Source organism: Archocentrus centrarchus, chromosome 24 (genome assembly GCF_007364275.1).
Source record: "Archocentrus centrarchus isolate MPI-CPG fArcCen1 chromosome 24, fArcCen1, whole genome shotgun sequence".
NCBI lineage: Eukaryota > Metazoa > Chordata > Actinopteri > Cichliformes > Cichlidae > Archocentrus > Archocentrus centrarchus.
This window is the reverse complement of record NC_044369.1, coordinates 12,689,698-12,712,904: the sequence shown is the minus strand read 5'-3', so window position 1 is coordinate 12,712,904 and position 23,207 is coordinate 12,689,698. Positions and strand designations below refer to the sequence as shown.

The following is a 23,207-nucleotide window of genomic DNA, read 5'->3' as shown; positions in this document are numbered from 1 at the left end:
CAGAAAAACAAGCATCTAACATAATTACAGGGTATTACATTGTAAGTACTATAACTCAGATTATTTATTTTTTTAACTGTAAAAACTAGCAACATTGCCATTTTAAATGCAGAGTGTGGTGCAAATGTGTGCAGTACTGCCCTTATCAAATGTGCTTAAAAATGTTTTGTAATATGTGTAATATGAGACTTTTGGCTAACTTGGGTGCCTTTAAAGTAGAGTTTAATAATGTGCACTTTACCTGATAATGAACCAATAAACGTAATTACCAACAGTATAAAAAATTTTCATAAGAGAGGAATTGTTGGTATAAGGTTTTTGTTTTGTTTTTTCTTGGTCAATATTCTTAATGAATAATGCAGCTGATAAGTTTGCCATCCATGTCCTGGGAGGACTTTGTGTTGGGAGCATGCAGCAATCACTCAGTATTAACAAAGTGTCAGTGACCTAATCATGACTGGAACTGTCACTTGTTAACTGCATGGACTGACTTTATTTCTTTTTTACACCTGGCCTTCAAAAATATTAACCTCTGCCTATTAACCTGAATTTGATTTGCATAATATTTATATGTATTGAAAAAAGTCTCAAGCATTTTATTCTAAAGAAAAGCCCCTTCCATCTATTTCTTTATCATTTCAGCATTCACAATCATTGACAGTAAATTGCAAGAAAAATAATTTGTTGTTTGTGCATAAATGGCTTATTAACAGGCTATTAATGGTGTGCAACAGTGTAAAGACTAAAATCAGTGTGAGCAGTAATTAGTCGTTATCTTACATTGGAGGATTAGGAGGTATTATAAAAGCAGATAATCTGTTAAGACTAACTTTTAATCTCCAAACAACCAATTGAAAAATGTATCAATAAAACACTTATTTTTAATATTGTGTATCAGTTTTGCAAGCCTGTTCTTTGAGCTATAAGTATCTTTTTAAACTTTTCGCCTTTGTCACGCCACACAGGAGGGTGGGCTGGACTTTGAGCATTCAAAACACTGTGTGTCCCCCAACAGGGCCCAGCTGAGGGTATAAAAGCCTCAAACTGAAGTGAAGAAATCAGTCTCATTTCTGAGTGCTCGCTGACCCAAAGGGAGAGGGCTTTAACGAACCCATCATGGGGGGCTCAAAGCTCTGCCTTTTGCTGCTCCTCAGTACGTCTGCCTTGACTTGTGAGTAGTTATTAAAGCCATTCCCTTTTTAAAAAAATGTTACACTACTGAAAGGGTTGCAATGGATACAAAGTAGAAGTGTTTAAATGCCTGAAAGCTATAGAAGCACCAAAGGTCAGATGCTACCCATCTATTTGTGAAGCCTTGCTGGGCTATTATTATGACCTAGGCCTTGTGGTTGGGTCTAAATTATAGTGCATTTTATTTTAGTTGCATTACAGGTGCTAAAAAATAAATGAATAATCTGATTCTTTCCAGTTGCCCAAGATGACGATCAACCAACATGTCTGCGTAAGTTCATTTCAGTGTTGACACCCTGTTTGCACAGTTGCAGTACTTTCCAACAGATAATGATTTCTCATGTTGCTAATCTCCTCTCTTCTAGTGGCTCAAAGGTACAAGAGTCTACACAAGTATGAATATCAATATGAAGCTGAATCTCTGAATGCCATCAATGGAGCCTCACACCTCAAGAATGGACCCAAAGCTTCCTGCAAGGTATGAGAAATACTGCTCAGTGATGCTTAGTGATCCCCCCCCCCCCCCCCCCCCCCCCCCCCCCCCCACCCCCCCCCCTTTCCATCTCACACATTTCACATTCAGATTTCAGAGAGTAAAAGAGAAAACTTACCTTCTGTCACAGGTTGAAATTGAAGTGCCTCAGACTTGTAGTTTCATTGTCCGCACCACTGGCTGCAGGCTGAGTGAGGTGGTTGACATGGATGCACAGGGTAACCCTGTGTTTGCCAACTCCCCGAGCTCTGATACTTTTGCTGCCGAAATGGAGAAGTATGTAATTTTTCTATGAAATATTGTACCCTAAAAAATCAAAACAAGTGGTATATTTAGAGAATGTGCACTTTTTTTTTTTTTAAAGGTATCCCCTGAAGGTTGTGGTTGAGGGTTTGTACGACGTGAAGCTATACCCCGAGGATGGTGAAACAACAACCACCCTGAACTTTAAGAGGGGTATCATCTCCGCCCTGGCTGTTCCTCTGCTGGAAGAAAACAAGAACAAGAATATGGTACAATAATTTGACAAGGAAATACATGATTCCCCAAAGCTACACTGTTAAACCACACTTCCCTTTTGTTTATAAAAAATGCTTGTTCTATACTACATTATAAATATGTATTCATTTCCAGCCTACAATCCATGGCAAGTGCAAGACTCATTACACTGTCAATGCTAGAGAAGACATTGCAACTGACGTGAGCCTGAACAGGGATCTATCCAGATGTGACAAATTTGTCCCAATCAGCGATCACACCAGCCCCCTGGCACTTATCACCGGCATGGTAAAATATAAAATATGCAAATATACTAAAATAAAAATATTAGTAATGTCTTTACTGTTGCAAAAATAAGCAACAACTTACCTACATAAATATCCACAATGTTAACATCCTTATCTATCCTTTTTTAAGCACTACCCTCTTGCTCAGCTCATCAGAAGCTCCCAAACCTGCAATTACAGGTTTGACAATGAGAAAAAACACATGACCTTTGGGTCCTGCACTGAGAACCACATCCTCATTCCCTTCTCACATAAGTAAGTCAAACCTTGTACTAGATTCTACTGGATGTTGTTATGTAAGTGTGCTTACTGATATGCATTTACTTATTTACTTGTTTTGTTTTTTCCTAACTGTGTTTTCTCTAATTAAGGGGAGAATACGGAGTTACCAATGTTGGAAAGCAAGAGCTGACTTTGGTTAAAGTCTCCCCTCACAACGACAGAGTCTTTGTTCAGGGTAAATATTTTTGTTTAATTTGGAATGTGCTGATTTGTTGTAACTAAAGTAGCTCAGACTCATCACAGTCTTTATGTTTGTCTGTTAAGGTGTCATTGTCAAGGATCTCCACATGGAGGCTGTTGAGGACAAGAGTGCTGTCCAGGATAAAGATACAGTTCTGAATCATCTGAGAGAGCTGGCTGCTCTGCCTGAGAACGAGGGTGAGAGGAGGGCCCCCCTCTTCCACAAGCTTGTCTCCATGGTCCGTGGAATGAAGACTGACACCCTGAGTTCGGCACTTAGCGAGGCTCTTGCTGTGTCCCGAGTCATCACCTACCAGGTTCTGGCTCAGTGTGGAACTCCTGAGTGCAGTAGTGCCATCATGAAGCTCCTCAGGACCTTTGACACCAACGCCTTTGAAGTTGATGCGACTGTTTTTGCTTTGGGACTCGTGTCCAATCCTTCTAGCCTCTTGATCCACGATATGCTCGAGATGGCCAAATATAAGCCCAGCAAACCTATCATGTATGCCCTAAGCAATGTTGTCAAGAGGTAAGTGAATTGAAGAACACATTATTCAAGGAGTAATATTTTACAGATTCTCTTTTTTGTGGCATACATTTCAGAGGCTTTTTTTTTCTCTTTTCAACAGGTTTTACAAAGCTGAAGGAAAATTAATTCCTGAGATTTACTCTGTTGCTGAGTTTATGGCTGCCCAGTTGGGTGACTGTTCTGGAAACCAAGACAAGACTTTCATGACACTCAGGGTCAGTATCTTGCCCATTACGCAAAACTAGAACTAATACTATGATTATAGAAATAAAGTTAGTGTTAGAGAATTAAGTAGAAGCACTTGTGTGATGAGTATGAGTATGAATGTTTGAATTGTCCAACATCTCAAGTATCTCAAAAAATGTTAATTAATTCCCAAACTGGATTTGGCTTTGACAGGATCAAATATTTTGCAGAAATATGTTTCACCCTTTGAAATACAAGAACGTATTGATCAAAATTGTAGTTTTCATGACATTTTAGCCTGAATTTAGACAAAAAAATAATGATCATGCCCATGCCCATATCCTTAGCATTTTATGGTTGCTAGGCAATGTGATGTGTTATAATATAATCATATGCATATCATAATATTCAAGATTTGCTGATATAAATTAGACATTATTGCTGTGAAATAAAATGATACAATGTTTTTATGATGTGTTAAAGCCATATAAAATGTCATTTTAGTCCTTTTATTTGCAAGGCAACACGATGACATCATAACATCTGATCTAAATAAGAACTTTGAGGGTCCTCAGATGTACCTGTCTGCCATATTTGGTTGCTCAACTCCTGATTCTTTAGGAGGAGTTTGCAGCCAAAGAAGCAAGCAAACACAAAGACAGAGATTCTGTGTATCATAGTAAACAGAAATGGTATGATATATATTTGAAGGATGGATCCTTGACAGTAACAGGCTACAATTCCTCATTACAAACCAAAACATCACCCGAGCTCACCTGAATGATCACTTGAAGCATGTCTGAAATTAAATTCTTCCTGGTGCAGATATTATTTGCTTTACTTTTAATCTTAGGTTATTGGAAACATGGCTCAAGCTGTGATGCCTGCTGGTCCGGCGGTCAGGGCTTCTGTGATCCAGTGTATGAACCAACCTGCAGCTTCCCCGGCTGTACAACAGGCTGCAATCCAAGTGTACAGGCTGGCCCCTGTCCCTGAAAAAGCAAGTGACATTTTCTTCGAAAAATTCTTGAAAAAGTAGCTGTCAAACATTTAACTGGTCACTTGCAGAGGAATGGTTTATTTTAAGAATTTCAGTCAGAATTTAGAGTACATCATTGCACAGAAACAGAATTAGTGAAGGTTACGTGTTAGACCTTAGTGAATACCATTGATCACAATAATTTATTAGAGATTAGAACACACCGTAGGAATTGAAAGGAATAATGTGTAATGTAAATGGTGAGTCTTTTTCACACATGAAAGCTAGTCCACAGGGTTCTGTGTTGAGACCAATTCTACTTACATTATGCATACTTAGATTATGCATGCTTCCCTTAGGTAATGTTAGAAAACTGCATATAGTTTCACTGTTATGCAGATGATACCCAGCTTTATTTATCTATGAAGCCAGATGATATTTAGTTAATCTACAGACATAAAGGCCTGGATTACCTCTAATTTCTTACTTGTAAATTCAAACAAAACAGATGTAATTATATATTTGGCCCTAAAAATCTTTGAAACATGGTGTCTAACCAGACACTTACTGTGAATGGCATTAACTTGGCCTTCAGTAATTCTGTGAGGGATCTTGGAGTAATTTGTGACCAAAATACATCTTTCTACATGGATATTAAACAAATATGTGGGACTGCTTTATTTCATCTGCAGAATATCTAAAATTAGAAACATCCTATCTCAGAATGATGCTAAAAATCTAGTTTATGCATTTATTTCTTCTAGGCTGGACTACTTGGATAGTTGGTACAGTGTTCTTAGGTCTGAGAACCTAACCTTTGATTTTGGAGCAGGAGCTTCTTTCTTGATCACCACCATCTCTGTCCATGGTGATGCAAAATTCACTTCACCATGGACAGTGACACAAGTGTTCCAGCAGTTTCCAGTTCATGGAAACTGCTGACAGTTTGGGTCTTCTTTCAGACCTTGGCAAAGTGGTGACACATCAGAATAACTTGTACTTATGTACAACTGTTTAAACCGATTATCCTGGAATTTGCAGTTGTTTAGAAACTGCTTCATCAGGCTTCTTTAGGTCTTCCTAAAGCCCAAACTTACCATGAAATTCATGCCCATGATAAGTGTATGTAAAATTTTGACCATAACTGTACTACTGCAGCATGTCATTAAATTCCACTCCCCCTCTCCCTTAGTTTGTATTTATTTCTGTCAGTTTCTCCTTGCTTCTCTTTCTCCGGACCCCCAGCCGGTTATAGTAGATGACTGCCCTCTCTGAGCCTGGTTCTGCCACTGGTTTCTTCCTGTTAAAAGGGAGTTTTTCCTTCCAAGTGATTGTTGGGGTTTTCTCCAGAATACTGTATTGTCTTTACCTTACACTATCAAGCACCTTGAGATAGCTGTTGTTTTGATTTAGTGCTACATTAATGAATTGAATTGAATTGAATTGAATTGAATTGAATTGAATTGAATTGAATTGAATTGAGTCAAATAATTAGTCAGGTCTACATAAGGAATCATCATTTTTTTAATGTATGCTCATTTTGTTGATTTACTTTGGCCACAGGACAGAAAGGAGTTTATGCGAGCTTTTATGGACACCAATAACCCCATGCAAAAGCGTATTGCTGCATATCTGATACTTATGAAGAACCCTCAGCCAAATGAACTTACCCAGCTGGCGAATGACTTGCCGAATGTGCAGGACCAACAAGTCAAGAGCTTTGTCACCTCCCACATTACCAACATTTTGTCCTCATCTGGGTCTGAGACCCAAGAGTAAGTGAAAAGAAATGTTAGTAAAGAGAAAGATATTGTCCTGATTTGGTCATAATCACTCAGTTGTATTCTTTTCTTTCCTTCAGGCTGAGACAGAAGATTCAGGATGCTATTCAGGGTAATGAGATTGGACCCATTTTGAATCCCACCAAGTTCTCTCGCAACTACAAGATTGGGTCTTTGGAGGGCAACATGATCTTTGAGGGGCCCAGCTACCTGCCCAAGGAGGTCATGCTTGAAATGACTCTCAAGGCATTTGGCTATGACATTGACATGATGGAGGTAATGATTTTTTGAGCCATTTACCACAAATTGTGACACTGTTTTGAAAAGTTAGGTTAACAAATCTGTCACCTTTAAAGATTGGTATAGAGGGGAAAGGATTCGAGCCGAGTGTTGAAGCTTTGTTTGGAGAGAATGGATTCTTCCCTGACACCGCCATGAAGACTATGTATTTTGTCTCTGACAATATGCCAGAAACAATCCGTGAAATTCTGCAGAACATGATGCCTACTTTAAAGAGGAACGGCATAAACAGACAGGTACTCAGAGCAATGTGTTTTATGCACATTAATCAGACTGAAAATTAAGATAAGCGTTTTCAGAAGAGGAATCTTTAAAATTGTATACCTGTATTGTGGCCTCTTAGAACCTGATCAAGGAGATCGGACGCAACTTCAACAAGCTGGTGAGAGAACTAAAGACCATGCAATCTCCAGAGGCAATGGTTTATCTGAGACTTTTGGGAAATGAGCTGGGATATCTGAAGACCAATGAAATGGAGGAGATGGTCTACTCTGCTGCTATGATGATTGACAACATGTTCAAGATGTTCCCAACTGATGTAAGTTAAAGGACATCATTAATGGTGAGCAATCAATTGTTAATGATTTCAACGTCCTATCATATGTATGTTTTTATTTGCCACAGCTAATCAGAGCACTGATGATGAATGTTGACAACACAATCTTTGCCCACTACATCTTCATGGACAATGAGTTCTTCCTGCCTACTGTCACTGGTGTTCCTCTGAGGATCGCACTCTCTGGTACTTTCACACCCGGTATCAAGGGTGGACTGAGACTGGCTCGTGACATGGTAAATATCCATAAATACATTTAAATGCCACCTGTCACCCCCCACCCCACACACACACATACATCATTGCAGCTCCTAACATTTCTCCTGCTTCCACACAGAGTGAAGTGACCTTCATGCCCTCTGCTGGCATTGAGTTTGTAACTCAGGTTGGCTCTCACATCCCTGAATATGTGAACTCTGGATTAGAAATGCACACTAACATTTTCCATGAGAGTGGGCTTCGTGCCAAGATTGCCATTGGTCGTGACAATATTAAGCTGACAATACCTGCTCCAACAAGCCCAACAAAGCTCATCAAAATGACGTAAGCCAAAGCATACCTTTCACTCATTATGTCAAATTTCTCCAACATGAATGCTGAAAAAACAGCTGATTAAATATGCATTGCACCATTGGTTGCAATGCAATCTTTAACTTAGCTTGAGGTATAAATTGACAATGTTTGTCAAAGAAGAATTAATATAGCCATGTTTCTGTGTATCTTTAATTAAATTCAAATAAAAAAAATAATTACATTTCTCCTTCGCTACATTTCCAATTTAGAAATAACCTTGTGGCTGTGACTGGATCAGAGGTGAAGACTATCCCTCCTGTGGTGATGGATAAGGTTGATGTCAGCGAGTGCACTCCTGTCTTTGTGGGAATGAAATACTGCACTCAGCTGCAATACACTGATGCTTTCTCTCAGGAGACAGCCCCCTACTTCCCCTTCACTGGAGACAGCAAGTGTGTAAAATATTCTTAAACACCAGCAAGTAACTGTCTCTCAAATTAAATTATTTAATAAATAAATACTGTCAACTTTACTTAACAGATATGTTGTGGAGCTCCACCCAAATGGCGAAGTTACTGAGTACACAGCCACTGTTGCCTATGAACTCCTCAGGGAGGGAGATGATGGCCGGCAGAAAGTTGACTCTGTGAAGTTTATTCTGAAAGCTGATGGTAATGTATAATATTGTTTTGCATTGGCTCACAGCTACGTTCATAATTTGTTGGATAAAGACACAATTTTTTATAGTTTTGCCTCTGTACACCACGATAGTGGATTTTAAATGAAGCTGTGACTGTAGTGCAGACTCTTAGCTTTAATGCAATGGGTTTAACAAAAATAGGGCATTAAGTGTTTAGAAATTACAGAGATTTTCATTCACAGTCCTCCATTTTCAAAGGCTCAAAATTAATTGGACAATACTATACTATAAATATAATGATTGTTTTTAATACTTGGATACTTTGCAGTCGATGGCTGCCTGAAGTCAAGAACCCATGGACATCAAATGCTGTGTTTCCCCCCTTGAGATGCTCTGATAGGTCTTTACAGTAGATACCTTCAATGGGTGCTAGCTTTTGATTCTTTCTGCGTTAATTTTTTATTTAATAACTGAAAAGGATGCTCTGTTGGCTCTTTTAGATGTTTTTTTTTGGGGGGGGGGGGGTTGCCAAAGTTTATCTGGCCTTCTTGTTTTTGGGTGTAAGCAGTGGTTTGCACTGTGATGTAAGTCCTCTGTGTTTTCATTTATAAAGATGTCTCTAGATTGTAGACTACCTCCTCGTGAGTGTTCTTGACTTTTAGATGTTGTTAATTTTTTATTTTAACCATGGAAATAATTCTGTTATCATGCACTTTATTGTCTTCTGAGGTCTTTCAGCCCTTTTGTGTGAGTTGGCCAGTGCGTCCATCCTTTTTAAGAATGTATCAGTTGATTTGGTAACGCCTGAAGTTTTTGCTATCTCTCTGATAGGTTTATTTTGTTTTTTTCAGCCTAATGATGGCTTCCCTCACTTCTGCTGACATCTCTCTCATATTTAAAATTACAGAAAAAAGCTATAAAAACTAATTCAAGACTTTAGCTATCATGTTTGCTTCATTTGTTGTGTAACAACTAGAGAACAGGCCCCACATGACCATGAAACTGTTTACCAGTCAAGTGTCCAGTTAATTCTAAGCCAAATCATTTTGAGCCTATTGGTAGTGTACAGAGGTAAAATTACAAAAATTGTAACTTTGTCCAACAAATTATAAACCTAACTGTAACTTAAAGATGCACTAAGGTTATTCAAATAATTGGTCAACAACAGGTGCAGAGACAACCGAAGCCAGAGCAGTCATGAAATATAACAGAAGGAGGAATGTCATTAACGTCGACATCCAGATCCCTGACTACGATGTGGAGGCTGGAGTTAGGCTGGGTGTTGTTGATGGAAACACAAAGGGCAAAGGAACTCACTCCATCTCTCTCGATTTTATAAACAAGAACGTTCCTCAGCTCTCCCTGGTTGGCCGTGCCAAGTAAGCCACTACAGAACACGCACAAATCTCTATTAATCTCACTGCTATGATTGACAATAAGATGTTTGTTTTACAACTTTCAGTCTGAAGGCAATGAAGGAAGGTATGCTCCAAGGCCAACTTCTGGTCCCATCGATCCGTGCTGATGCCACTGTCACAGCTGCAATAAAACGTGATGCACAACTGGAACTGGAACTTGCGAGTGAAATCAGAATCATGGATGCCATCTCTCACCAGAAAATCGCTATGAAATATGGTAATCTTTGTTTTCATTTACATTGTCTCATAATATCCCATCAAATGTCATTTAACAGATGCATGTCATTTTTTTGATTGTTTGTTTGTTTTAACATAGGGGCATGAAAAATTCTGTCACACTGAATGTAGAAATATCTGTCACTGCAAAAACAAATCATAGTTAACAGTCTAACTTTGCTCTGGCATTAATTCAGTGCTCTTTTCTGTATCATTTCAGATGCTACAAAAATTGAGGTTGAGGTCAAGTCTGATGTGAACGCTAAGGCCACCATGTTGCCTTATGCTGACTCTATTGAAAATTATGGCAATGAGATTCTTGACATGCAAATAGGACAAACTGACATGAAAGTCCGTCATATCTTCAAGAAGTTTGTGGAGGTATAGATCTTTGCTCAATTATTATTCAGATATTCTTTAGTAAAAATGTGTCCTGTGTATACAATAATGCTTATCTGTTTTCAGGCAACAAATAATTACATGGAAAAGTATCGTGCTGAGTACCCTGGCATTCAGAACTTCAGAGTGCCTGACATGCCAGAGATTTCCCTTCCAGAGACACTATTCCTGAATACGTAAGTGCGAAAAACATGGTCAATATTAAAATGGCCACATTTTTCTACCTAAACGTTCACATATTTGCTTTTGTCCTTTTAATAGTGAGGCAAAGGCTGTCTATTACATCAACAATGATCGCTTCATAATTGCTATCCCTGTGCCTCTTGGAGGAAAGTCAACAGAAGAGCTTAACTTCCCACCAGCTTTGACCACTCCTAGCCTGTCTCTACGCCAGTTTGGACTGGAAATCCCCTCCAAGCAGATTACCATCCCAGAGTTTGTCTTTCCTGAGAGCTTCAGTCTGTCTATTCCACTGTTTGGTAGAGCTGAGGTCTCAACAGTGATGAAAAGTAACCTATATAACACGGAGGCCTCTGTGGCTTTTGGTGTAGATCGTGAAGAATCACAAACCTACTCAGCTCAGTTTGGCATGAAAGGAACCTCCCCACTCGACATTCTTTCAATAAAGCTTGAAGGTATTTAATACTGAACTGTTGAATTCAAAAACAATTTTTCTTGGTGGAATAGTTTTCAGTTATCATTTGTGACTTAGTTTCTTCTGCAATGTTCTGGTAATGAATTTTACAAAATTATTAGTGGATTTTGGTTGTATGTATGAATATTGTATACATGCAAATGACTCTTTTGTGGTAAAATACTCACAGTGAAGTGACAAGTCAGCAATAATGTGTGTCTTTTTCTCCTTTTGTTTTTTTATTTAGGCTCAGGAAAGGTGGCCACCACTGATTCCATCACGGCCCAGTTCAAAAGCTCTTTGGCCCATAAATTCATTGAAGCCAGTATTAGCATTGCTGAGGATGCAATCATCTCTGACACAATCAATTTGAAATCAAACAGCAAGATAGAAGCCAGAAGTCCATTAGGTCTCAGTGTTGTCGCAGAGCACGTTGGAATGGCTGGAATAACCCAAGAAGAAATATCTGCTGACAACAAATTTGAGGGGGTGTTTAAAGCTGGACCCATTTATGGCAAGACCATCTCAGCCCAGTCCTTTACCATCTTCCCATACAGGCCAGAAGCAAAGATCGATTCTAATTTTCAGGTAGATTCCACAATTGTTAGGGTCCAGAATGCAATTACAGCAACCTTAATCAACGGCAAAGTCTCAGTTGTATCTAACACCAGTGCCTTTGAAGACATGTTCACTCATAATGCGGAGCTTTCCTTCAGAGACAACAGGTTGTCACTGATAGGTACTACCAATGCCCTTGCTCTTGGCATGAAGATATACAACCAGATGGAAGCCTCTGCTGGTGCCGGTGAAGTCATCTTGAGGATGGAAACAAATACAGACCACTCTGAAAATCGTGTTTACTCTTTGGTGACTGCCTCCCTTGATATCAATGGTCTGACTGTAAATAGCGACGCCAATGTGAAGCTCCTTGAAAATGAGGCTACTCACAAGGTCTCTCTGAGAATGAATAAGGACGGTTTGGCCACAAGTGGAACAACTACTCTTCAGAGCCTGCTGTCTATGGAAAACACCTTCACTGCAGAGGTTGATGCTACAAAAGCCATTCTGTCTATTACCAACAAGGCTTCAATGTATGAAATCAAGGTTGATAATACCAACAATTTGATCATAACTCCCTCCAGCCTTAACTTCAAGTCAAACGCTGAAGCCTCTGCAAGTGACTACGACTCTTATACTCATGGTATCACCTTTGAGCTGAGCCCCTACAGTGCTTCTGCAAATGTTAACAACAACCTAAAATTTCTGGGTGCCAACTTTATTAATGAGGCACAGCTGCAGGTAGGACTTTATAAGATGGATCTGAGTGGAGTACTGAAAGCCATCTATGGTGAGGACGAGTTCAAGCACACCTATCAGGTCATTTATGGTGATATGATTGCTAATGTGAAGTGCAGCACCACTGGAAAATTCCTTGGAACTCACATGAGCCACAATGCTGAAATTGAAGTAATGGGCCTTACTGCTACAATTACCAATGATGTCCGGTTCAACTCACAGCCAGTCCGCATAAACCATGTTGTACGTTGCAATATTATTCCTTTTGATTTCACCTTGGATGCCATATTGAATGCTGAAGGAGATATGACCATGTATGGAAGCCACAGTGCCCAGATCTACAACAAATTCCTCTTCAGAGCACAACCCACGGTTTTTGCCAGCTCAAATGAATGCAGGGCATCAGTAACCCAGCAACTGAATAATGGGTTTTCCCATGAGACCACATTGGACAACAAGATAATTACTTCTCTGTCACTCCAAGAGCAAAAGACCAGTTTTAAATTGAAGTCTAAAATAAATGAGCATGCCTTTGATCAGAACATAGAAGTTTATAACACTGCTGAGACAATTGGAATGGAGGCATCTGGCACTGTCCTTACAAACATAATCAACACAGCTTCCACAGAGAACCAGGAGTTCACTGTCTCTGGTTTGCTTAAGTACAACAAGAAAACAGATAGTCATATATTTAATATTGAAAATCTGCCTGTCCTCTTGAAACAATTCAAGGGATTTGTTGTGTATGTAGCAGAGGCACTGCATGACTACATCAGCAATGAGCACATAACGGCTCAAATTAAGGATCTTCCTGACTATGTAAGTGATCAGATTACTCAGATGAATATAGAAGGCACGCTAATTCAGCTGATACAGTATTTCAGTGATTTTATCCATAAATATAATGTGTCCATGGAGGATGTGGAAACATTGTTGAGGAACCTAAAGGTTACTATTGAGAAACTCCTGGACAGTCTCTTTATTGACATCAAACACTTTTTTGATATGATTTCTGGTGTCAACTTCCCTGAAGCCACGATTCAGCAGATCCAGGAATGGCTGAATGATCTTAATGAAGAGTATGATATCAAGGCTGTAGTTGTATATGTGATTGAAACCATAAGAGAAATCACCCAAGAGTTTGATTTGGAACCACTAAAGGGCAGCAGCTTTGCATTCCTGCATGATATTGATGCCAAATATGAAATCAAGTCTAAACTACAGTCAGTACTCAGAGAGATCATACAAAAAATTGAGACCTTTGACTTGAAAGAAATTGCTGCTAATCTAAACAGGTTAATTTCATCCATTGACTTAAAAGCTCACATTGAGGAACTAGTGAGGCACATTCCCAAAGAGATTCCCAGAGAAATAACAGATTGGATACGAAAAATTATTCAGGACCTTGACATCCTAAATAAGATCAATACTTTAAATGCCAAAATAAGAGAATTGATTGCAAAGCTTGAGGTTGATAAAAAGGCTCAAGCTGTCTTAGAATCAGCTATGGAGCTCATTAAAAAGTTCAAGATTGAGATCATCACTGATCTAGCCAGAATGATAAAGGAATTTCATAGAGTTTTAATATCTGACCTCCGTTTATTTATCAACAACTGGAACAGAGAAGACGTGAAGGATTTCATTGAAGACATTAACAGTTTTATTCAAATGTTTGAGGATGGATTTAATTCTTTTGATTATAAGAACTTTGTGGAGTTTGTTAATTTCATGTCTGATCTGTATGCAAATATCATCAATTCGATGATCAGGGAAGATGAAATTTCACAAAAGCTTGAGGCAATGCGTGATTTTGTCAACAGGGTCTTATCTTTTGTTCGAGGCTTTTCAGAAGGCCTAAGAGAAATCAAAGTTGCTGAATTTTTAAAATCTCTAAAAGATATCTTTGATGACATTGTGGTTGATACTCTTAAGAGAGTTGCTCAACTCGTTAAAGAGAAAATTACAAGTCTCAAAATTAACACTGAGATTACCTCTTATCTTAACTTTGTGATTAAATACTACAAAGGAGTTCTAAACATTATGAATGAAATGGCCACCGCTGTTTTAGATATCATTAAGAAGGTTGTACCTGACCAAAGAATCATCAGCGAGATTCAGCAGGTCATTAATGGACTTTTCACCGAACTTAAGAAAGCTGAGATCACCATACCATCATTCACTATTCCTCTAACTGACCTTGCTGTGTCTTCCAAGGAATTCAGTCTAGATAAGCTGGCACAGTTTGAAATCCCAACTCAAATTGACATTCCTGAGTTCACCATTCTGGGCTTGCACACTGTTAAAACCATCACAATCTCCACTGATGACATTAAGCAGAGAATTATTGAACTTATTGATTTAATTGTAAACTTTGAGATTAATATGTTTAACGTGGATGCTTTCTTTGGACACATCACAATGAACTACTTTCCTTCCATGCCTGAGATAACCCTCCCAGAGTTCACGCTTACTGAGATCTCATTCACGAAAATTCCATTATTTCCTGAAGAAAAACTTCAGGTTTTTCGTCAGTTTCTTCAGGTCCCCAATATCAGCCTGCCAACCATTTCAAGTGAAATTGTGGTACCATCCTTTGGTACCCTCCGTGGCGAGCTCAAACTCCAGACTCCCATCATCACAATCGACACAACTGCACAGTTTCAGAACGCAACTGAGAATGCAATGACCCCTCTGTTCAAGGGGTTTTTCATTTCTCACGGAAAATCTCCAAGTTTTGAAATTCTCAATTACAAACTGGAATCCACTGCTCGCATTGCAATCCCAAAAATGAGACGTGTTGTTGTTGGAGAGACTGTAAAGTTCAGCCACCTTGCTCTTGGAGCTGATCATCAGGCATCTGTAACTTTCTATGGCCTATCAACTCAAGCCCAAGCAAAGACTGAAATTAAGGTCACTACTGCACCTTACACTTCTAACTTTGTAAACAGTGCCTTTATTGCTATGGAGAGGGGAATGACTGCTTCTCTTGATACGACTTACACACATTTAGTGGACATTCCAATTGGCAATGTCAGAAATGAGGTCACTCTAAAACAGAAATCACTTGTTCGCCAAGATGGCTACACACTCGCTCTAACAGTTGAAAATGCAGGAGCGTTTAATGGGGTTGATAACCACAACAGCAACTTAGATTTGTCATTTACTCCCAGCAATACCACCATAACTTTCATTGGTGACACAGACTGTTCCATGTTAAAAATAAAACAAAGTGTTACTGCTGAGATTGGCACATTTTCCTACTTAAAGTTTAATGTCCGCAATGAGGCAGAGGCACCACTCATAAAGAGCAGTCTTCTTGTGGCATCTGGATTTGCAAACCTTCATGATATGAAGGTTGAGTTGAAAGCAAACCAAGACACAGAACTCTATGGTGCAGTTAGTGGTAGACTTTCCAATGCAGCGAACATCATAGCCCACCCTGATGAGTTTTTCTTTGAATTCCAAAACAAAGGAAATGCCAAGGTCAACATTTTTGAATCTGTGACTGCTAAAATAGAACTGCAGAATGATTACTTGGTCAACATCAATCCCGACAGTCAAAAGATGAACACAGTCATCCTGACTCGTCTGAACCAGTACAAAATGTTCTACAACTTCACTCTTGACAATAATGTACATGAAGCTGGAATCTTTGCTGCCATGGAAAGTGGGGCCAGTCTCGACTTTCTGAGATACTCCATCAGTATTCCAGAGATTGATCTGCCTATTGTTGACTTTCATACTCCAGCCATCAATGATCTCAACTTGTATGAGCAGACTGGACTGGACAACATTTTGATTACCACTGACCAGACTTTTGATGTGGATACTAAGCTTGTTTACCAGAAAAGCAAGGCTGCCCCACTTGTTGATATAATGGGCCTGATTCAAATTCCCTCATTAAGAAATCTGATAACAGAACTGTCTGTCAAATCTGCCATAATTAATCTGATTGCTAATGCCAGATTACATACAGAAGATGATCTTGTATTCCATCTTGAAGCTACCACAACTTCTGTGTTTGAGGACCTTAAAGCCAAACTTGTTGGCACCACCAGTCTTACCACCAAGAGGGGAATCAAGATGGCTAGCTCCCTGTCCCTCGAAAACCCTCGTATTGGAGGAACTCATGATAACACCATCAGTGTGAGTACTGATACTTTTGAAACTGAACTCTCTGTGGCTACAGTTGCAAATGTTGCCCTGCCTATGCTAAGCCTGCAAGCAAACCAAAAACTGGATGCAGACACAAAAACCAAAGCAAATGCCATTTCCAAGTTGAGTGTGAGTAGTAATTTCAATATTCCTCTGATCAACGCTGTTGGAAGGGCTGATGCAGACCACAGTCTCAAGCTGGAAGGAACCTCTGAATATATTTCCATGGAGTCCTCTACTAGAGCAAACATGGCTGGCACAGTGTACGAAGACTATCGAGTTTTTGGATTGCTGGATAATGAAGCTACTGTGTTCCTGAATGAAGAGGTCCTGCGCTCAACTTCTAAAGTTATTGCTGATGCCAAGCTTAACCATGGTGCAACCAAAGTAATTGGTATGGATGTAAATGAGAATCTTTCCATTGAAGCCTCCACAAGCCGTGTGTATGCAGTGCTGAAGTATACTGGCAACAATGAGGCAAACCTGTTCAATTTCAAAACCAGAGGGAAGCATACTGCCCAAGCTAAAGTGGACTGTGCACCAACTTCTTCCTTGACTGTTGATATTGACATTGACATGTCTCAGCCAACCAACCGGGGTGACTTTTCTGTCTCTCAGAAGACTTTTGCTGAAGTAACAGCTGCCAAGCAGAACATCTTTACTAATACTACACTTATCACCTCACTGTACTCCACAAGCATGGCAGCTGCAGTAGAAGGCAATGCTCCTGTCATCAAAGCAGTTGTTAAGTCCTCTGCAAAGTCTGCTGCTGTCATCTTGGAATACAACATGGATGGTGAGCTGATGAAGATTCAATAAAGACCTCTATCTGATTGAGGTTTCAAGCACTGTTGAGTACTAAATTTCATGAAATTTCTTTAAATAGCTTCTTCTACTGCGAACTTTGAGAATGAAGCTTTCAACATGATAAGCGAAATTGCTTTGACGCATGCTGACCTGACCATGGATGTCAACCACACCATTACCCAATCTTTGAGGTACTATTCAATGTGCATGTTTTAGAATGTAGTTATTTTAGGAGAAGGCACCAAGCTGATGGCAAATGTTCACTCTTTGTTGTGCATGCTCATGTTTAAATGTGTATAAATAAATTTCTTGTGCATTTTATAACAGACTGAGATGCAATTATGATTTTTTTTCTTTTTCTTCTAGTACCAATGAACATACACTGAATGTGGTCATCACCAGTCCTACTTTCACTGATGCGAACCTTCGCTATGCTGCACGCGGTGATAGTGCCAGGGCCTCGATTTATTTTCCAGCCACTGGCTTTCTGGGCCTTCAGTTCAATGGTGCAACCCCATCCCAGATGAGTGCAAGAGTCTATGGCCGTTCCTCTGTGAGTATTATTAACAAGACAATTTTGATACAGCTGATGCTAAGAAAGCGGAAAAGGACTTCCTTCAACTGGCTAGGCAGAGAGATTGAGCTGTAAAGGATCTGCAGCCGGTTAGGGTAATTAAGGGTAGAGATTAAAATGTGCAAACATGAGAAGAGACTGTGTTGACAAGATGGAAGTATACTTTGAGGAGTTGATGAATGTAGAAAATGAGAGGGAGATGGTAGTGAGACCTGTTATGATGTATGGTTTGGAGACAGTGGCACTGATAAAAAGACAGGAGGCTGAGCTGAAGATATTAAGCTTTTAATTGGGAGTGACCAGAATGAACAGGATTTGAAATTAATATATCAGAGCGACAGCTCGAGTTGAGCAGCTTGGAGACAAAGTTAGAGGAGCACGGCTGAGATGGTTTATAGAGAGAATAGAGAATGCCTTTATTGTCATTATGCAGGATGTACAATGAGATTGGAGGGCCACTCCTGTTCAGTGCCATGTAACAGAAAATCAAACTCTCTAAAATGAAAATAAAAATATTATAAAAATATTATAATCTAGTATAATCAATATGATCAAGAGATATACAGAAAATAAACAATGTGTAAAATATACAAAAAATAGAATGTATAAAAATATATACATACATACCTACATTGGTGCATCTGTACATTGTAAGAAAGTAAATGCGTGTATACATATAATAATGAAGATGATGAATATTGCACTTGGTGAATGAATATTGCACTAGTGAATGAATACTGGATATTACACAATATAGGAATGTTAGATATTGTTCAGTATGAATGATATAATATTGCACAGAGATGTGGGTGTTGCACAGTTACGGTGGGTGAGTGTGTGAGTTCAGGGTGGTGATTGCTCTGGTGAAGAAACAGTTCTTGAGTCTGTTTGTTGTGGCTTTGATGCACCTGTAGCGCCTGCCAGAGGGCAGCAGGTCAAACAGGTCAAAGCCAGGGTGTGAGCTGTCCTTGATGATGTTCCTGGCTCTGCTGATGCAGCGGGAGGTGTAGATGTCCATCAGGGAGGGGAGAGGGCAGCCAACGATTCTTTGTGCTGTCTTGACTACCCTCTGAAGCCTGACCCTGTCTGCCTCAGTGCAGCTGCCGTACCATACTGTGATACAGTACGTCAGCAGGCTCTCAATGGATGAGCGGTAGAAGGTCAGCAGCAGGTTTGAGTCCCAGTTGTTCTTCCTGAGGACCCTCAGGAAGTGAAGTCGCTGCTGAGCCTTCTTGATAACAGCTGTGATGTTATCTGACCAAGAGAGATCAGCAGAGATGAGGACACCGAGAAACCTGAAGGTGTGGACCCTCTCCACACGCTCGCCATTGATGTAGAGGGGAGCTGGGTCAGTCCTGTGCTTCCTGAAGTCGATGATGATCTCTTTGGTTTTCATGGTGTTCAGTACCAGGTTGTTCTCTGAACACCAGGCTATCAACTTCAGGACCTCCTCTCTGTAAGCTGCCTCATCTCCCTTTGAGATGAGTCCGACCACTGTGGTGTCGTCAGCAAATTTGACGATGAGGTTGTTATTGTGGGCCGGACTGCAGTCATGGGTGTAGAGGCAGTACAGGAGGGGGCTCAGCACACAGCCCTGTGGGGAGCCAGTGCTCAGTGTGCAGGTGGAGGAGAGATGGGGGCCAAGTCTCACAGTCTGGGGCCGGTTGGTTAAGAAGTCCTTGATCCAGGAACATGTGAGAGGGGGGAGGCCCAGGGTGTGCAGTTTGGTGGTGAGAATGTCCGGGATGATTGTGTTGAACGCTGAGCTGTAATCCACAAAGAGCATGCGAGCGTAGCTCTGCTGCTGCTCCAAGTGGCTCAACACAGAGTGGAGAGCTACAGCGATGGCGTCCTCTGTGGATCTGTTTGCACGATGGGTGGTCCTGAGGCATCTCAATGCGAGCAAAGAAACAGTTAAGTTCCTCTGCTAGTGACACACTCAGGTCTCCTGCAGTCACATCACAGCCTCTGAAGTTTGTGATGTTCTGAATGCCCTGCCACACCTCCCGTGTGTTATTGCTGGACAGATGGGACTCTATTCTCCTCCTGTAGTCCGTTTTGGCTTTTTTAATTCCTCTTTTCAGGTCAGCTCGAGCAGCACTGTACAGAGCTCTGTCGCCTGACCTGAAGGCAGCATCACGGGTTTTGAGGAGTGAACGGACTCCTCAAAACCCGTGATGTTTGAACATGTGCAGAGGAGGGATAGTGGATATAATAGACAAAGGATGTTGAAGATGGAGCTGCTAGGCAGAAGGACCTTTGGGTTCATGGATGTAGTGAAGGAGGGGTGGTGTGACAAAAGCGGATGCCAGGGAGAGTATGAAATGGAGCCCGATGATTTGCTGTGGCAACCCCTAAAGGGAGCAGCTGAAGAAGAATTTTGATGCAATGATAAATTAAGCCCTGAATTCCAAATTTTGCTAAAATGTAGTTTTTGTTTTTTGTTTTCCTTTTGTCTAGTCTGACCCACAGGTTGATGTTGACATCTTGGTCATCAGATCTTCTCCCAAGGATAATAATAAGATGAATCTTCAGATTGCTTACAACATGGAGGCACCCAAAGCAATGCTTTCTCAGATCAAGATGAAACTCCCTTCCATCATCTCTGCATTCGAATGGTTTGCCCTCAAGCATTATGTCACAGGGTTCGTGGAAATGTTGAAGGACTCTCTCATTAAGCACATCAATGAAGTCTATGATGCTGCAATCAGTTATGATGCTCAAATGAGCGAGCTGTCGGTTTTCTTCAGAAACATCATTGTACAGTACCAGAAAACTGTTCAGTTCTTCCTAGATGCTGTCATAAAGGTCTTAACGGAGACCAGGTTCAGAGTCCCTGGGTCTGATGAGATGATCACTCTGCCTGAGGTCCTAAAGACGTTAACCAGCAGTATAGCTGCTATGCTAGAAGTAATCATTCAGATTATGCATGAGAACATGGAGGCTGTCTATAACTTTTTTGCTGAAAAGACCAGCAATGTGAAATTGCAGATGCCGGTTAGTGATGCAGTCACTGGAGGGGAGATCTTAGATCAGGTCAAAAAAGCTTTCAAGAAAATCTTTGAAGAAATTGTGGAGTTTGTAAAACATATGGAGAGTCTTGACACAATGTTAGTGAAAATAGGTGAGACCCTGGATGCTATTGTTCAGAAATCACAGGAATTTGCAGACTCTCTCAGCTCAGACTATTTAGATGCAGTGTTTGTCAATATCAATCAGCTCTATCGTGACTTTGTCACAACCCTAAAGAATGTAGTTGACCTGATTGACAATTTGGAGTTTAGTAGTGTGTGTGAGAACATCATTAATATGTTCTTTTATGTATTAGAGCAGTTCAATTATGCTGTTCGTGGGGTTCTGCAGCAAGCTTCAGAGGACGTTCAAGCCCATGTGAGAGTCAGAGATGGAAAGCTTGAGATTGACCTTCCATTTTACTTCCAACAGTAAGGAACCCTCAGAGTGAGGCCTAAGTACATAGGAAACACTACCATCTATTCAGAACACATTCTTGGACAGAGTATGGACAAATAGCTCAAATATTTATAATAATAAGTTCAATAGAAACACCTGTAGATGGTTTATTTTGTAGAAACACTGAACATAAAACATGTTACTAAAACTCACCTTCCAGCAAAGACTGAGAAGCATTAATAAAATTACTGCAATCTCTAAATGTCTGATTTATTGCTTTGTGATTTCTGGAATTCATACCCAAACTTTACATAAATAAGGCAAACTGTCAAACTACGCAAAAATATTTATGTTAAACTGTAGAAAAGATAAACATTTGTATCTTTTTAAGCTTACCACACATGGCTTTTCAAATGCAACATTAGTTTCACTGAACTTTTGCATGCATGCCTGTATTCTACAACTAGCTAAAAATAAATAAATAAATACAAGTACTGGATGTAATTAGCATTTCCACTTAATACAGAGAATCAGTGGTGGAAAAGACCTACAGGGAGCCTGACTCCCTTAATCTGTTCTCTTCAAAAGAAAGATTTGCATCTGGCTCATCATAAAGTACTTACAGCTTTGTCCTTAAGTAATCCTAAGTAATGGAAATGGAAATAGGCAAAGTAAAAGCACAAACTACCACTACTTTATCACTACCTATTCAACATTCTCAAAACAGTGGAACAAAATGTGCATGTTTTTGCAGAATAAGAAGAGTATGTCTTCTTATGTGTGGAAAGTTCTCTTTGAGAGAAGAATAAAACTCCAGCAGCGATACAGTAGTGAATCCAAAGTACAAGAAACTGTCTGTGATTCAGTGCTCTTGCCCTTTGTAACTCTTAGTTACAACATCACCAACATGGTTCACATTCAGCACTGACCTACACAACATCTCTGGGTATACAAGACAGAGAAAAAAATACCCATTTCAGCTGGGTGCATGTCACTCACTTTATCTTGCATCCACTTCAAAAGTCCAACATTTCCTCCTGTCAGAACTGGACAGCCATCAGTTGTAACACCTGCCAGTTTGTCCCATTTCAGACCCACCCAGCCTACTTAAGCAAGCGGTTACCTGTGTCACAGGCATCACAGCTCTTATCCAAGGAGGAAAAGTAAAAATTGTCTACTTTGCTTGTCAACTGAAGCTCCAGATTTCCCGCAATGTCCACGATCCATCTTGTTACTGTTTGTCTAGAGAGGGGGAAAGTGTTCAAATGCTTTTTTTCCCCTCAGGGTATATTAGTGTGGCAGTCCACTAAACACTCTTTAATAAACACCCCATTAGAGAATTCAGTTCAGTTCAATTAAATTTTATTTATATAGTGCCAACAAGTGTCACCTCAATGTGCTTTTTCTTGTAGGGTTAGGCCCCTACAATATTAGAGGGAAAACTCCAACAATCAGACAACACACTGTGAGCAAGCACTTGGTGACGGTGGGAAGGAAAAACTCCCTTTTAACAGGAAGAAACCTCCAGCAGAACCAGGCTCAGGAAGGGGCAGCAATCTGCTGCAAGTGGTTGGGAGTGAGGGGAGGGTGACAAGAGCAAAAGGAGACAGGGAAAAAAAAAACAAAAAAAACAAAAAGAGCCAGAGATGACTAAATCACTAATTACTGATGATTTAATATAGGTGTATAAACACATGGAGAGCAAAAAGAGGAGAGTGAAGAAGAAATGCTCAGTGCATCATGGGAAGCCCCCCAGCAGCCTAGCCCTATTGCAGTGTAACTAAGGGAGGGTTCAGGGTCACCTGATCCAACCCTAACTATAAGCTTTATCAAAAAGTTTAAGCCAAATCTCAAAAGCAGAGGGGGTGTCTGTCTTCAGAAT

At 40.1% G+C, this 23,207-nt stretch overlaps 1 protein-coding gene across 2 annotated transcripts; it reads left to right on the top strand.

Moving 5' to 3' along the window:
* Positions 1-21,587, top strand: apobb.1 (apolipoprotein Bb, tandem duplicate 1). Of its 2 annotated transcripts, XM_030721491.1 has the most exons (29): positions 1-41; positions 1,016-1,171; positions 1,430-1,462; positions 1,557-1,669; positions 1,815-1,960; positions 2,049-2,196; positions 2,318-2,470; positions 2,600-2,724; positions 2,841-2,926; positions 3,016-3,460; positions 3,561-3,675; positions 4,500-4,646; positions 6,189-6,400; positions 6,487-6,682; positions 6,763-6,942; positions 7,050-7,244; positions 7,331-7,498; positions 7,600-7,805; positions 8,045-8,227; positions 8,316-8,446; positions 9,584-9,794; positions 9,878-10,050; positions 10,270-10,430; positions 10,515-10,624; positions 10,710-11,083; positions 11,330-17,329; positions 17,420-17,531; positions 17,707-17,893; positions 20,375-21,587. In XM_030721491.1, the coding sequence occupies exons 2-29, from the start codon at positions 1,117-1,119 to the stop codon at positions 21,359-21,361; spliced, it is 11,352 nt and encodes a 3,783-aa protein (XP_030577351.1). In that variant the 5' UTR covers positions 1-41; positions 1,016-1,116; the 3' UTR covers positions 21,362-21,587. The 2 variants fall into 2 exon arrangements, with proteins under 2 accessions (XP_030577351.1, XP_030577352.1); XM_030721492.1 differs by lacking the exons at positions 1-41; positions 1,016-1,171; positions 1,430-1,462; ... (7 more) ...; positions 3,561-3,675; positions 4,500-4,646 and having other exon boundaries at positions 6,213-6,265; positions 6,662-6,682.
* Positions 21,588-23,207: the final 1,620 nt, after the last annotated feature.

Bases quoted from the DNA above. Each gene is read 5' to 3' on its own strand.
- apobb.1 (XM_030721491.1), top strand. From the start codon at position 1,117: ATGGGGGGCTCAAAGCTCTGCCTTTTGCTGCTCCTCAGTACGTCTGCC. The intron at 3,461-3,560 runs GTAAGTGAATTG...TCTTTTCAACAG, and splicing joins CTAAGCAATGTTGTCAAGAG to GTTTTACAAAGCTGAAGGAA. The intron at 3,676-4,499 runs GTCAGTATCTTG...TTTTAATCTTAG, and splicing joins AGACTTTCATGACACTCAGG to GTTATTGGAAACATGGCTCA.